General features: G+C 42.9%; 1 protein-coding gene across 1 annotated transcript in view; it reads right to left on the bottom strand.

Moving 5' to 3' along the window:
* The window catches only part of LOC136611106 (E3 ubiquitin-protein ligase RNF213-like), a 142,123-nt gene that overhangs the window by 63,641 nt on the left and 63,014 nt on the right, over window positions 1–15,468 (bottom strand). Inside the window, exons 20-26 of the mRNA XM_066590379.1 lie at window positions 14,304–14,440; window positions 13,883–13,978; window positions 9,813–9,931; window positions 9,124–9,231; window positions 6,307–6,446; window positions 4,086–4,227; window positions 2,824–2,959 (exon numbers count right to left, since the gene is read on the bottom strand). Coding sequence (XP_066446476.1) covers window positions 2,824–2,959; window positions 4,086–4,227; window positions 6,307–6,446; window positions 9,124–9,231; window positions 9,813–9,931; window positions 13,883–13,978; window positions 14,304–14,440 — 878 coding nt within the window. The remainder of the gene's footprint in view (window positions 1–2,823; window positions 2,960–4,085; window positions 4,228–6,306; window positions 6,447–9,123; window positions 9,232–9,812; window positions 9,932–13,882; window positions 13,979–14,303; window positions 14,441–15,468) is intronic.

The following is a 15,468-nucleotide window of genomic DNA, read 5'->3' as shown; positions in this document are numbered from 1 at the left end:
ATCTTTGTTCAAAATGGCAGGGAGAAATGTGCGACTTTAATGATTGCAGAAATTGTTTAGGACACATTCATATCTGCACTCGGAGCCCCCAGCAGGGATCCAGAATGAATCTGTGGACAAAAAAGCCCTGCATAGAGGGTCCTCATCTGCCAAAATGTAAGCACATATTGACAATTACAGGGTCTCTTTTCGTTTTTTAGCTCCATGTATGTTTGCCTCCATCCACAATGGATCAGTTTGGCTAGGGAACTATGCTTTCCTATAGCATCTCACACAGGCATATTTCTCTGAAGGTGCAGGCTTTTCAGTCAGAGAATAGCAATAGACAATTGCTTCTCTATAGGAGAACTACTAGTAATTATTAGGAAATTATAGCACCAGTGTTTTTGGTGGCACAATGCGCCACACAGCTGTGCTACATGGTACATCCATTATGATCCCCACACATCACACACACAGCTCCACTACATCCATCCTGACTACACATACAACACATTACACACACAGCTCTACTATATGCCACACACAGCTGTAGTACATCCATCTTGATTCCCACACATCACACACACAGCTCTCCTACATTGTACATTCATAATGATCCTCACACATCACACACAGAGCTCTACTACATCCATCCTGACCCCACACATCACATACACAGCACATTACACACACAGCTCTACTACATCCTGTAGTACATCCTCTACTACACAGCTGTAGTACATCCATCTGGTTTCCCACACATTACACACACAGCTCTGCTACATTCTACATTCACTAATTACCACACCTCACATATACAGCTCTACTATATCCATCCTGTCCCCACACATTACAAACACAGCTTTTCTACATTCATTATGATCCCCACACATCACACACACAGCTCTACTACATCCATCTTGATTCCCACACATTACACACACATCACATACACAGCTCTGCTACATTTACATCCATTTACAATCATCCTGACACCACACATCACACACAGCTCTGCTACATCCTGATTCACACAGATCACACACACACACACACACACAAGATTGTTAATAGAGGTATTCTGCAATCAACCAGGCTCTAGCTTTAGAAGGTAGAGAGCAAGCAGATGCCTCATAGCTACTGTGTATGTTGCTACTCAGACAATTCCTCCCTAAAGCATGGGGCTAATGAGGTAACATGTCAGAAAGATGGCGGTACTGCCATTGCTTCTTGTAAGGAAAGAGAAACAGAGCCGCCTGATGTTCATTATGTCCATGTGATCATGGTAGATATGGCTGACTAATATTTGCAATCACTGAGTTAGATAGACTGTGCGCATGCAATTACCTACGGAAGTGAAGAGGGTGCTTGCAAGTAACCCAAGAGAATTCTACAATGACGCAGGCAACAATACGGTCGGATGCTCCCAAACTGCGTAAGAGTATAGAAAAATCTAGTAGTACAGTTCTTCACACTACGGAAGGTGTATTTTGGATGGCTGATGCATACAATTGCCACTTAATCATATCATATGCTGCATCCTCGTACTTCTCAATGAAAGGGGTAATATGGTTGGTTGGTACTTCTTGTCACTATGTGATCAAATCAGATACAGAATCTAGTAGTTAACTGGTTACTCCTCAAGGAAAGGTTTGTTCTTCCTAAGGAGGTAAAACCGAGGCAGCCTTACACTCATGTCCGACACCAGTCTAGCAGTAATACCCTCTTTCCACCCATGGAGGACGGAGTGACGCTGCCAGCCACTTGAATTTAATGCATAACACAGTAGCAGAAGTACATTGTATCTACAGAAAAAGGTAATATGGCAAGAGTCTAGCAGGAATACCATTACTTCAAATGGAGGAGTTAATATGGCTGCCCAGTACCTACAATCACTACTTACTCATCTTGGAAACCAGCATGATAAAATTTTGCGTTCTGCGAAAGGGAAAAAAATGAGTCTGCCCGATCATTATGGTAGATAGGGATTCTAGCAGTAGAACTACATCCTCTTTGGAAGAGGAGGATGGAGCAAATGCCAATTTCCACAGTTACATAATGTGTCAAATTAAAATTTTGCCCATCATATGGTTATTCCCACCCAAGGAGCAACAACTTAGTTGCTGCACGCCATTCTCATAGATATGACCAATAGAGAGGCTAGTAGTAACTCCCTATTCGCTGTATGGGAATGGAGCTGAGACGGCAGATGCTCTCTGCGGTGCGGAAGTCCATTAGCAGCAAACATTACTTCTTAAATTAAAGACTAAAGGCAAAGGGGACCGTGGCCCAAAGTCCAGCACATAGATGACGAATCTACTGTAAAGAGGGAAAGGAGTTCTGTATATTTACCTTTCTGGTCGTACATCTTTGGAATGCAGATAGGTCCCTCCAAGCCCAGCAGAGTCACCCCTTCAGCCCCAGCAGAGTCACCCCCTTGGAGAGGGAGGGATAACCGGGAAACTGGCCACTGGGTGACGCTATGGCTGGCAGGCCACGGGATTTAGTGAACCGCTGTGCCTCCACTATATTCCCTCCTCGGTGGGGAAAAAGATAGATAATTCCACCCTGTATTCCTAGTCCACGAAAAAAAAATGCGACAAAAAAATAAAAATGGACCTGCTAAGGAAGGTCTGCATTATCTCAGTGCCTGCAGGAGGGTATAGCTGGTAGGAATGACCCTTTTTGTGCTTAGTGTCGCCTCCTAGTGGCAGCAGCTATACCCAGGGTCTTGCTGTGTTCCCCAATGACATGGACAAGAAAAAAAATCTTTAATTAGATGTTATCCTTTATTGGAATACTTTAGGGTAGTTTCACACTCAGAATTGTGTAGTACAGTACCTGAAAGTCCCAGCTTCCTGCAGTGAATCTAGATTTGCAGCCTCTCGTACAACCCAGTCTGCAGGATGAAGTGACTCCTCTTCTTGCGTCTTCAACATGTTATGCAGACGAAGTTTCAGATATTTTAAAAAGGAGCCTGGAAAAAAAGAAACAAATATGATAAAGTTAAAACGTACCCGCTTTTCAGGTGACTTTTCAGAAAAAGCAGTAGTGTTTGTACAATACATGAGCAATAACACTATATCTGGTCACTATAGGACGTCCATCCTGCATTTATCACCAGTTTGCTCCGTTGCAGGCTATATAGGAAATTTTCTGTTAAAAATGAACTCTGACCTGGTGGGGTGGGGGTGGGGGGGTTGGGGATATGCTGTCAATCTACCTGTCATTTGTCGCGCCTGGGGGAAGTATTGTTGGTGTACCTGCCAGGGGAAAGGGTGTTGGTGTACTTATTATTAGTATTACTGGTGCTGCAACCGACCAGCCCAGCCAGCCACCAGCCACCCACCCAGTGTAATCCTGCCTGTGCAGGGAGGGCAGGAGGTGAGCTGTGACTATTGTGAACGGTGGCTCCTGTGTTCTCTACATATAGGGGTCTCCTCTCAGTGTAATTCTGCCTGTGTCGGGAGGGGAGGAGGTGAGCTGTGATTATTGTGAACGGTGGCTCCTGTGTTCTCTACATATAGGTGTCTCCTCTCAGTGTAATCCTGAATGTGCAGAGAGGGGAGGAGGTGAGCTGTGACTATTAATGGTGGGTCCTGTGTTCTCTACATATAGGTGTCAACTCAGTATAATCCTGTCTCTGCAGGGAGGGGAGGAGGTGAGCTGTGACTATTGTGAATGGTGGGTCCTGTGCTCTCTACATATAGGCAGCACAACGGCGCCATCTTTGAAAGCTGCATTGAATATCAGATATCAAAGTAAGAAACAGACATTACAGCTGATATGCCTGCTGGTTTGAGCCCCTGTATGCTGGGTGTTACAATGCTTAGTAAAAGGAAAGCATCATTTTTATAAAAAAAAAAAAATTCACCCTGCATGGCTGGACAACCCCTTTAAATCAAAATTCAAGCTAATTCACTGAGTTTAAGGAACACAGAACTTTTGTGAGCCTTTGCACCATTTGGTTTTAATGTCACATTCAGCATTCTGCCACAGAAACGATTGTGGGGCTGACTGCATTCCTTATGATACATGCATAACATTAGTAAAAAAAAAGTCATTTACTTGTAAAAGAGTTCTATGCGAGCCGGTGACCCTACCGTTCAGTTCATTCTCTGCACTCAGCAGGTTTATCAGGATTTCAATCCGTCGGGTGCTGCGACTATTGATACTTTCCTCATCTCTTAACAAACCTATAGCATTCTGGACACAGCTTCTGATGAGAGTAGTGGTATCCAGCATCTGCAAATACATGGGAAGGTTTACCATCGAGGTAAGATCTATTAGTTATAATTATAACATTAATGAATACAAGTGGTTAACTAGATCTAATTCAAGATTGGTCCCACCAGAGCAAGTCATCCTCTATCCTGTGGAAAGCAGACTGGTGGGGTGTCTGACTGCTAGGACCCCCAGTGATCCCGAGAATGCAGCCACTGAACCTCCCAAAGTGTTGGCATTGGAGGACACACATATGCACCTCTTCTCCCATCACATCAATGGGACCAACGAAGATAGGTTTTGGTGAGACAACCCTTTAAGTTCTTAGATCTAAACGTTTTTACAGAAAAGTTGTTTTTTTTTTTACTCTCACAAGGCTTCAAGTATTGAAAAAAATCAAAAGAACAAAAAAACTACACATAGGCCACATGTCACAGCATCATCCGCGCGTACGTGCTCTCTTTTCTTCAATCTGTACTGCAGATGGTCTGCACGGCTCGCCGTCGGCTATGCGCAGTACAACTTTTTTTTAAAGTCCTGCTTTCGACGACACAGAATCTGCGACCTTTCCGCAATGTCAATTGCGGAAGGCCCGTGGACTGGACAGCTTCTATTGACTTCAATGGAAGCAGTCCGTGCGGAATCCGTGCAAAAATGAAGCATGGTGCGATCTTTCATCAGCTAGAAGAAATCGCAATTGGTTTCCACTTGTGTGCATGAAGAATAACTTTTCCATTGCATGCTATGGGCAGTATTTGCTGCAGAATCTGGAGGCAGATGCCCGCTCTGGATTGCACAATGCAAATCCACCTGTGTGCAGGTAACCATAATTCATATCACCACAGTCATAACATCACATGCTATAAAATAATACATTTATCCAATATGGTAAATTCAATTTTAAAAAAATTGAAAAGCCCAAAAAGCTGCATTCTGTTTATCTTGCTTGGGCAAAACAGGAATTAAAAAAAAAAAAAAGAAGACTCGTATACATCCAGAAACAAAAAAGTATACAAAATACAAAAAGTATTTGTATTGTGCAAATATAGCAAAATATAATAAAACCTTTGTAAATTTGGTGACTTCATTATCGTACTGCCCCATAGAGTAAAGTTAACATAATATCTGTACCACATACTGAACATCATAAAATTAAATCCCCCAAATTAATGGTAAAATTGCTTTTTTTCTCCATTGCCTTGCAGCAAAACATGAATAAAATGTATTTAATACATTATATGTACCAAAAAAATGGTTCCTATAAAAACAAAATACAAGATGTCGTACATGACAAATTCAATATCTACAATACAAAGATTTTCAGGGGTATTTTTCCAAATTTAATGCGACTATTAGGGGGTTAACGTAATAGGATTCCACTGAAGAGATCTGAAATTATTTCTACATTCTCAAAAGAAGCCGATGAAATCAATCAGTTTTATGCAGTCTGTTTATTTCAGCTTTGGTCTCTGTTTTATTCACATCCACAAAACGCTCCATAGCACCGCCCTGCCTCACATTGCTTCCCTCATCTCAATTTACCACTCAGCCCGCGTCCTCCGCTCTGCTAATGAAATCAGACTGAGTGCCCCTTTAATTCGAACCTCTCATTCCCGCCTCCAAGACTTCTCCAGAGCAGCACCAGTCCTCTGGAACGCACTACTAAAAGCTATCCGGGCAATCACTGTCAGGCGTGCTCTAAATACACACCTCTTCAGGGAGGCATACCATATCCCCTAAACCGAACCCCGCCGTACTCCGCCTGATAACATGCTCCTTGTCCTATCGACTGCAATTCCTGTTAGCCGTTATGCCCCCCTGCAGTCATCCCTATTCCACCACTATACGGCCTGACCATTGTCTGTGTGTATATAGCATCCCTCACTCTCCACCTCCCCATACCGCGCACATCTCCAGCCGCTTTACCTTCTGTATCCCCCCATTATCTGTAGTATGTAAGCTCGTTGGAGCAGGACCCTCACTCCTACTGTCTCCATCAATTGATTACTTCATGTTCCCACGGTCTTCTTTTATTTCCCCTGTAATGTAAGCGCTGCAGAAGAGGTTAGCGCTATATAAATACCGATTATTATTATTCACCTCTTGATCCGTTCCCATCACATGGACATCCTCTGTATTGCTTGCATATCGTTCATGGTCATCAGATACAGAGGCTTCTACTTCCATCGCTGTTTCTTCGGTAACATTTGTATTTTCCTCGTCCCTTGCAGATGCTTTTGCTGAGAAATTAAAGGTTTTTTAAAAATTATGAATTTGCGTCAAATAACAGAAACGTAATTGTATTTTCAGGAATATTTCGACCAGCTCCGCAAAGTGCGAACGGTTAGCTTTGATGCAGTTAATGGTTGGAACCACAAATGCAGTTTTTTTGCCAATTTACATGTGGCATTTGTGGTGTGCGATTTTAGGATCACTGGGGGTCCCAGCGGTTGGACAGCCAGTGATCAGGCATTTACTGCCTGATCTATGTACGTGGGAAAAAGGTAATTGTGGTAAAACCTATTTAAGTTTGAAACATTCATCTAGTTTAATCCATCATCTTGCATTGCCAATCTTACCACTGTCCTCATGCCAAGACAACAAACAATTGGAGAGGGCCCACAGACCCAATACTAAGGCCTCATGTCGACAGGGAAAATCAGGCCCGCTACGGATTCTCCATGGAGAATCCGTAGCGGGTTCCTCCTGCCCGGCGGACATGAGGGCTGAAAATAAGAATAAACTCACCTGCTGCGGCCCGTGCCTGTCTTTCCTTCTTCGCGGCCGGATCTTCTTTCTTCGGCCCGGCGCATGTGCTCGGCACACCGGCTGCGTCCCGGGCGCATGCGCCGGGCACATCCGCCGGGCCGAAGAAAGATGTTTCCGGCCGCGAAGGAAGGAAGGAAGACCTGTATCGCCCGGAGCAGGTGAGTTTAATTCAGGCGCGGGTCTCCTGCGGATCCGGACGGCTTCCATAGGCTCCAATAGAAGCCTGCGGGAGCCGTCCCCGTGGGAGACCCACACCTAAATGGAGCATGTCCGGATTTTTTCCTGCACGCGGGACCAGCGCCTGCAGGAAAAAATGACATCCACAGGTATTTAACTACCTGCGGGTGTCTAATGCATCCCTATGGGCCGCGGATCCACGTGTAGGAAAAACGCTGTGGATTTAAATTGTTAATTTGCCCGTGGACATGAGGCCTAAGTAAATATCATGTGTCGTGTGATGCATCTAGCGCTCCCATTGTGGTTTCTATTACACTGCTCAACAAATCAACATTTTTTTCTGTATCTGGTTTGGAAACAGGTTGGTTCAACTAATTTTGGGGTGCTGAATTCAGTGGAAGAATCAGATTCTATCTATCACATCACACTTCTGAGATACACAGCACTATTACATAGACAATAAAACAGTACTGCCAAATATTGTCTGGTTTTAAATAAAAAAAAAATAACACCCAGAACTCAGTAATGTTTTTCTGGTAATGTATTTGTGAATAAAACTCAAAAAATACCGATCTGCTGAGGTAAGAATGGCTTCATGCAGATTACAACAAACACTAAACAGCAGTACAGATAGGCTCATGTCGGTAACCTTCCTGCTCAATTACATTGTTCTCCCATCTAATGACCATTTTTAGAGCTTCATCCACTGTGTATTACATTCAAATAAAGAGTTTAGCTTAGTCTCAGATTTAATTTTATATAAACAATTCACCAGAAAATGAGCACAAACACAAAAACCTTTTTTTTTTAAATTGAGAAATTCTAAAATTACATAAAAACCTTACATGATACATCATTTTTAAAGGTAAATTCGGATTCTACACCCAAAAATCCATAAGAATTGATGTATCACACACCAGATGCAAAAATGCTGTTGAGCAGTGTTATTAAAGAAAACCACAACACAGATGTGAATCACTGATAGGACCGCCCACTGGACTGCTCAGCTCAGAATGTGGAGAGGTTCAAATGTATAAAATACATGTTTTACCAAATCTTTTCCCACAAAATGATATACCGTATTTTTCGCTTTATAAGACGCACCTGATGATAAGACGCATCTAGGTATTAGAGAAGGAAAATGGGAAAACTATATATTTTGAACTGCCCCATTAGTTTTACATTAAATAAAGCTATTTGTCACTGGGAAACATTGGGCAAACTCTGAGGAAAGAAAGGGGCAACGGAAAAGTTTGCTTCCATATTGCATTGATTTGGTGATGAAATCTAAAAGGAAATGAAATGTAGTCACATAAGTAAAAAGGAATGTATTTTATCTACCTCTTTCTTGGTCAAAATGGTTTTCTTAAATATCATTTTTTTAAATAATTTTCTAGTGAGGTATATTGGGCTGCAATAATTGTTGTGTTGAGTAAACTGAGGTGCAGGGTTTCAGAAATCCTCAAAAGGAGCTTTGTGTGATGGGGACGTGTGATCCTTCTCACACAGCTGCCGGCCGGGCCGCTCCATAGCAGGGAAGGAGAGCCGCCCGTACGAACAGCTGATTGGTGAGGGCGAGGGACCTGTAACAGTTCTTGCCAGAGTTCTAACGAATGAATTTGAACGTTAATCGTGAGGTGTAGATGCCCAAAAATCGCTCACTTTTCGCTCATAGGTTGTTAAGCTGACTTTTGCTTGTTGCTGACTTTTAGGCTTGTTGTTCTGTCTAAATGCTCCCGTCAGCACTTCACATAGAAGGTAAGCGAGAAGCCAACGATCCAGCGGTGGAGTCTGTCAGTCTAAACGCTCTACACGAGCGCTAACGAGCTTGACCGGGACGTCAGCGCTAGTGCAGTCGTTTACCCGAATGTCAGCCCGTGTAAAAGGGACATAAGTAATAGGCCATCTAGCACGTGGGACACGGTTATTGACAAGTTAATTATTTATTACAAGCAGCCTTGGCACACTTACCTGCAGTACTGAACAACTGGCTAATGGTAAACTTCAGAAGTGCTGTTACATCAGTCACCATACCTTTAGATTTCCTCAAATCATCAATATGTATGGACTGCCACAGACCTAACAGAGAAACACGATAATCACATTCAGTCACTTTAAATGAAGAGCAAACTTATTATTATGTAAGAACGTTGGGGTTGCCCAGAGCTCAACCCTTAAGAGCAAGAGTTAAAAGGTACCTTTACATGGTATGACCATCAGCCAAATAGCCGCTTGAAAAAGTGCAGAAACAGCCACCAACAGGGTGACGAACGATAATTTTCTCACTAGTCACAAGTAGTTTTGTTTCAGCTTATCAAAAAGTGGTGTAAACTGAAAGTCCTTCATATTTGAATGACTTGTCATCGATTTTGCATGGGAGATTCCCCAATAAATGATATCTCAACAACTAATGAACAAGAATCACTCCATGTAAAGTGTCCCTGTTAATCGCACGCTTCAACGACTTTTCTGAGCAATTATTTGGCTGATTGTCATCCATGTACCTTAATCAGCAAAAATTCACTGCCTTAGCCCATTATGTAAATACCCTGCCCCACCCTTTGCCATCCAGGGGACCACCAGTTACCATTCCCCACCTAACTACACACTTGAACATTTTAGGAAGTTATTTTATGAAAATCCTATTAGCTGCGTCTTACCTCCCCGGAAGCCCACATACGATGTTCCACCTTTGATTCTTGGTAGTTTGGTTATAAAGTAGATGAAAACGCATTTTCCATGGAGATTTAACTTGTTGATTTCATTCACAGCAGAGTATCTAAGGAGAAGGAATCAAAAACAGAATATGAACAAATCACGTAATTCAGGGGCGTAACTACCATCGTTGTAGCCATAACAGTTGCTATGGTGTGGAAGTTTCATTGGGGTCCAAGCTGCAGTTACTAACTTCCAGACAGCCGATCACATACTGTCTGTTGTGACCAATTTCTGGCCTCAACATAAGGCTGAAGCCAGTAACTGGATGCAGCAGCCATGTGCTTACACAGCACATGACCGCCTGTCGGGAGGCAAGCAGACACCGGTGAGGTCAAGAGGGAAGGAGAGAGACTGAAGAGCCGAGGGAAGCGAGAAAGGAGAGTTTTTCTTTTATTTTACAGCTCAAAGCATTATTAATATGCAGGGTCATAACATCAGCATTATTAGTGAGAGGGGCCAAGAGGAAGGCATTCTTGAGTAGGGCCAAAACAACAGCATTATTAGTGAGTGGAGCCATGAAGGAGGTATTATTGAGTAGGGCCAAAACAACAGCATTATTCGTAAACGGGGCCATAAAGGAGGCATTATTGAGTAGGGCCAAAACAATGGCATTATTAGTGAGTGGAGGGATGAGGGAGGCAATATTGAGTAGGCCCATAGCAACGGCATTATTAGCGAATGGGGCCATGAAGGAGGCATTATTGAGTAGGGCCCTAACAACGGCATTATTAGTGAACAGGGCCATGTAGGAGGCCTTATTGAGTAGTGCCAAAAACGGCGGCATTATTAGTGAGTGGGGCCGTGAAGGAGGCATTGAGTAGGGCCACAACAATGGCATTATTAGTGAATGGGGCCATGAAGGGGGCATTATTGAGTAGTGCCATAACAGCATTATTAGTCCTGCGGACAAATGAAGGAGGCATTATTGAGTAGGGCCATAACAACGGCATTATTAGTGAATGGGGCCATGAGGGAGGCATTATTGAGTAGGGCCATGAAGGAGGCATAATTAAGTAGGGCCATAACAATGGCATTATTAGTGAATGATGCCATGAAGGAGGCATTATTGAGTAAGGCCATAACAACGGCATTATTAGTGAATGGGGCCATGAGGGAGGCATTATTAGTGAATGGGGCCATGAGGGAGGCATTATTGAGTAGGGCCATGAAGGAGGCATAATTAAGTAGGGCCATAACAACGGCATTATTAGTGAATGGGGCCATGAGGGAGGCATTATTGAGTAGGGCCATGAAGGAGGCATAATTAAGTAGGGCCATAACAACGGCATTATTAGTGAATGGGGCCATGAATAAAGCAAAAAAGGGGCCTCTTTTACTGTGTGGAGGACACTAAAAGCGGCACTGTGGGGCACCTTATTACTAATTGGGGCAATTGTGTAGAGGTATGGAAAATGTAGGATGGAGGTTGGAAAAAGCAGGGATCTAAAGATATCTGCATGTCAAATTCTGCAGAGACAAGTTGTGGCCAAGAGAAATCTTTATTGCAGTCTGATTGAGAAATGAAGAAAAGGTGAGTGACTGAAACCAGAGTCACCCGACTACACCTGTAATCATTGGATACTATAACCAATTATACAGTCTGCAGAGCGCCTCTATAAAGCTGCTATCTACAGTTCCAACCCTTTTAACATAGAAATTTGCAGGCAATTTGCGTAGCCTAACAGTGGGGATATATCAATAGCAACATCTGTACCGCTATATGGTCACTGTATGGTGGGGATTGGTCTTTGTGTAGTATTTTGCTTAGTAACACTATGAAGGTATTATTCCATCACTATGTGATCATGTTGTGGTATTATTTCACCCTTATATAGCATTATTATTAGTAATGTTGGCCTGGGTATACTGGCTTTTATTCAGTGACACTATAGAAGTAATCTAATGACATAATAGTACTTAGTTACAACATTCCTAAGCCTATAAGGGTCAAGGTGCAGTTAGTGACCAAGTATTTTTTCTTAATGTTACCAGAATACTCCTTTAAAAACTTTGATATTCTCTACCACTGGGACCCCCAACCGATCGCCAGAACTGGTGTACCATATTTCCCGAGAGACTGGCAAAATGAATGTAGTGGCAGCACGCATGGCCGGCCACCGCTCCATTCGTTACAGTGGAAAATAGAGTTCAAGCATGAGGCAGTTTCCAGCGTTTTCACTGAAATTATCGGAGCTGTAGCAGACCATGCACACTGCCACTCCATTCACTTTGCCAGTCTCTCCACGAAGATAGTACGCCTGTCCTGGCTACTGATGGGGGTACCAGCAGTAGAACCTGCACTGAACAGCTAATTATCCCCTTATCCTGTGGGCATGGAATAATTTTATCTCACTAGAATACCACATTCAGTACGAATTGATAGGAAAGTAGATTCTTTACCTGCACTCTTGCATAATTTTTGCATGGGGTTAGGACTAAAGGACGGTGGGGCGGTCTAGCAGCTACTAATAATAAAGGCTATGGGAGCTACTGTCTCTATACAGGAGCCTTCATTAACTACTCCAGTTCTCTTTTACAGCTTGGAAATGGCCATGAACAATGTGCCGGACAACCAGAATAGTGTTACAAAAGGGACCATTTTTATCAAATTATATGGATTGCTAGAGAAACAAAGAAAAGAAAAAAAAAAATACAAGCAACAAAGAGAAATGGGGGTGAGAAGATCTGAATCCATGTTCGTTCATCTAACTGCTATATAGAGAAACACATGAAAAAAGCCCACACTGAAAAGGAGTCATCCAGGTTGTATATATTTGCCCAAACTGAGCTTAAAGGGGTTTTTGTCATTAAAAAAAAAAAAATTCTATACTCACCTATTTCTTCTCTGTCAGTTTCCTTACCCCATCTTCTCCTGGTTGAACTTCTGCAGTGCCCCCAGGTCACCTCACTGCACTCCAGCTGGCTTGTTGTGAAGGCTGCATTCCTGGCATTCTCTTCCAGCTGGGTCAGTGAAGGTGACGTTCCTGTGCTGTAGCGTTCACTGCCTAGGAAGGAATTCTGATCTATTGCCGAGACAGTGCACATGCGCAGTCTCTGAAGTAGATCGGCACTCTGTGCTAGGCTCTGAACTGTGACGTAAGGTACATTGGCCGGCAGGAAGAAGACTGCCTGTGAATGTACGTAACACCACAGGAAGGAGAGGAATCAGCCAGCTGAAGGTGAGGTGACCCGGGGAAAGGGGACTGCAGGAGAAAGGAGAAGATAGGTGAGGTGAAGATCTTGATTATAGATTTTTTTAATTTTTTTTAATGACAGAACCCCTTTAAGCATTTTAATCACAGCAGTTAAAGCACATCTGTCAGCGTCCCTGCAGCTACGACACCAGTGGCACAACGGGGATGCTGACATAGTAGATGAGCTATACATACCTCCTCTGAATCTCAGGAGCCCCCAAATCCTCTTTTTTATACAAATGCATGCTTCTGCCTCATTGGGGCTTTTTGCCTTCTTTTGGATCACGAAGGTGTGTGTGTGTGGGGGGGGGGGGGGTTACATGCTGTAGGTAAATCACATCAGACTTGTCCAATGAGTAGGTCACTGCTAGATCTTGGGCTTCTTGCAAGTGGTCATCAACTTGCTCCCCCTGATAGCTAAAGAATGATGCTGGCTGCCAATCAAGAGCTAGGGAGAGGGATTGGCGATCACTTACTACAGAAAGCCCAGGACTGCTATCCACCAGTGAACAGCTCATCAGATCCATCCAGGGTGACTTACCTACGGCACATGGCAATCTGAAAACAGGGTTTTTTCGAGCTGCGGAGGAGGTATGTATAGCAGATCTTCCATGTCAGCATCTCTGTTGTAGTACTGGATTAATAGCTGCAAGCACGCCAGCAGATGCCCTTTAATCCTTTGTTATGATCCATGAGAATTTCACCAATTCAAAATCGGCATCAGCCTTGTTAATTATCCAAAGGCTCGGATAATCCATTTAATATTTCTCAGTGATGGAAAGAAACCATAACAGGAGGCACAAATTGTATCAACTTACTTTGCTGATGCGACAAGATTTGCTCCCTGGGACCCTTCTTCAAAATCAGTTTGTATTATCAGTATTATATTGCCAGATGAAGATTCTAGAAAACCCCTAATTTGGAAGAAAAAGTAATAAATCCATCAAAAATCAGAAGGCAAAATAAAAAATGATTACAAACTAAAATCTGTAAAATGATGGACAGCACAGTGGCAGAAACCAGACAGACCTCACTACGGCCAGAGGGGTCCATTATTGCCATTACTTTCATTTTTTAAAGCGGGACAGAGACACAAATACACATGCAGATGTGAGCCTATCCGTAGTCATACAGGGATATCCTGCAGGCCATGACAAGTACTGCAGTGGGTCAAAAATTATTTTAAAATGTTGTGTCTTTAATAACGAGGCCAATTAACTAATTACCTATAAAACTTACCGAATTTTTCTCAAGAATGAAAATTCTGTGTCAAACTGCTGGAGAGACAAAATTTCAATGCGGCTGATGCCGGTCTGTAACTCAACTTCTAACACCTTTTTGTCAGCGGAGGTAAGTAGGCGAGAAAATGTTGTGATCTAAACAGAAAAAGTCGGACTTTACGGCTCTGGTAGACGGCAACAGCCAAAAACAATTCTATCAGGGGAAGCAAAAATCACAGACATAAAGAAGACCTTCCAGAACTAGCAAGACTCAAAGCCAGCGCAGTAATGGCTGGACATCAGCTGCCAAGTACTGCCTTATCTTAACCCTTTAGTGAGCGCCGCATTTTGGTTTTAATGAAAAAGGGATGGGGGGGGGGGGGTGAAGTGCTGAAAAAAGAGAAAAATCAAAACATTTCCAATAGCATTTAATACTCAGTATAACTGAGTTTATCACCTGAGTTGATACGATTATGGCGCTAACAAAATTTCTATACAGTAGTTTTTGTTATGTTTTATCCAACTTACTTCCTATTATTGTATTCAACAGCCCATAACACTTATGGCCCCTTCACACTGGTGATCGCGATATCGCTGCAAGAAAATAACAGCAATGTCGCAATTTTGCTCCCGTTGCAAAACAGGTTTACAAAAACATTGCTGCCGCTTGCGAATTTCTCGCACGTTTTTCTCGCGATAGACAATAGGAGTTTCTAATGTTAAAAACGCATTGCACAAAGATCGCAGATTCGTGCATTGCGATGCGATACAATGAATTCTCCATATTGAAACATGGATGATTTAAAAAAAAAAGGGGGGGGGGGGGGGAGGTAAAGTCATGCTGTGATTTACATCACTTAATCTTTCATTTCGAATTTACGAATCTCGCATGCGTGAAAACATCGCAGATGAGAATGAAACTATTGAAAAGCAGGAGTTTCATAATTCTGCATTTTCACTCACTCTCGCATCACTCAAAAAACACGCGATTTTGTCACACGTGTGAAGGTACCCCTAGGCCTCTTTCACATGGGCAATTGCAATTTCGCGGCGAGAAAATTGCAGCAAAATTGCGTCTTTGTTCCTGAGATTTTTGTGCAACAGTGAAGTTTTTTCTTGTGAAAAATCGGACATCGCATGGCTGCTGCCTGCGATTTATCAGGTTAATAGCAGTTTCTAATGTT

The sequence above is a fragment of the Eleutherodactylus coqui genome, chromosome 2, assembly GCF_035609145.1.
Source record: "Eleutherodactylus coqui strain aEleCoq1 chromosome 2, aEleCoq1.hap1, whole genome shotgun sequence".
Lineage (NCBI taxonomy): Eukaryota > Metazoa > Chordata > Amphibia > Anura > Eleutherodactylidae > Eleutherodactylus > Eleutherodactylus coqui.
The sequence above is the reverse complement of the archived record's forward strand: the minus strand, read 5'-3'. Positions and strand labels throughout refer to the sequence as shown.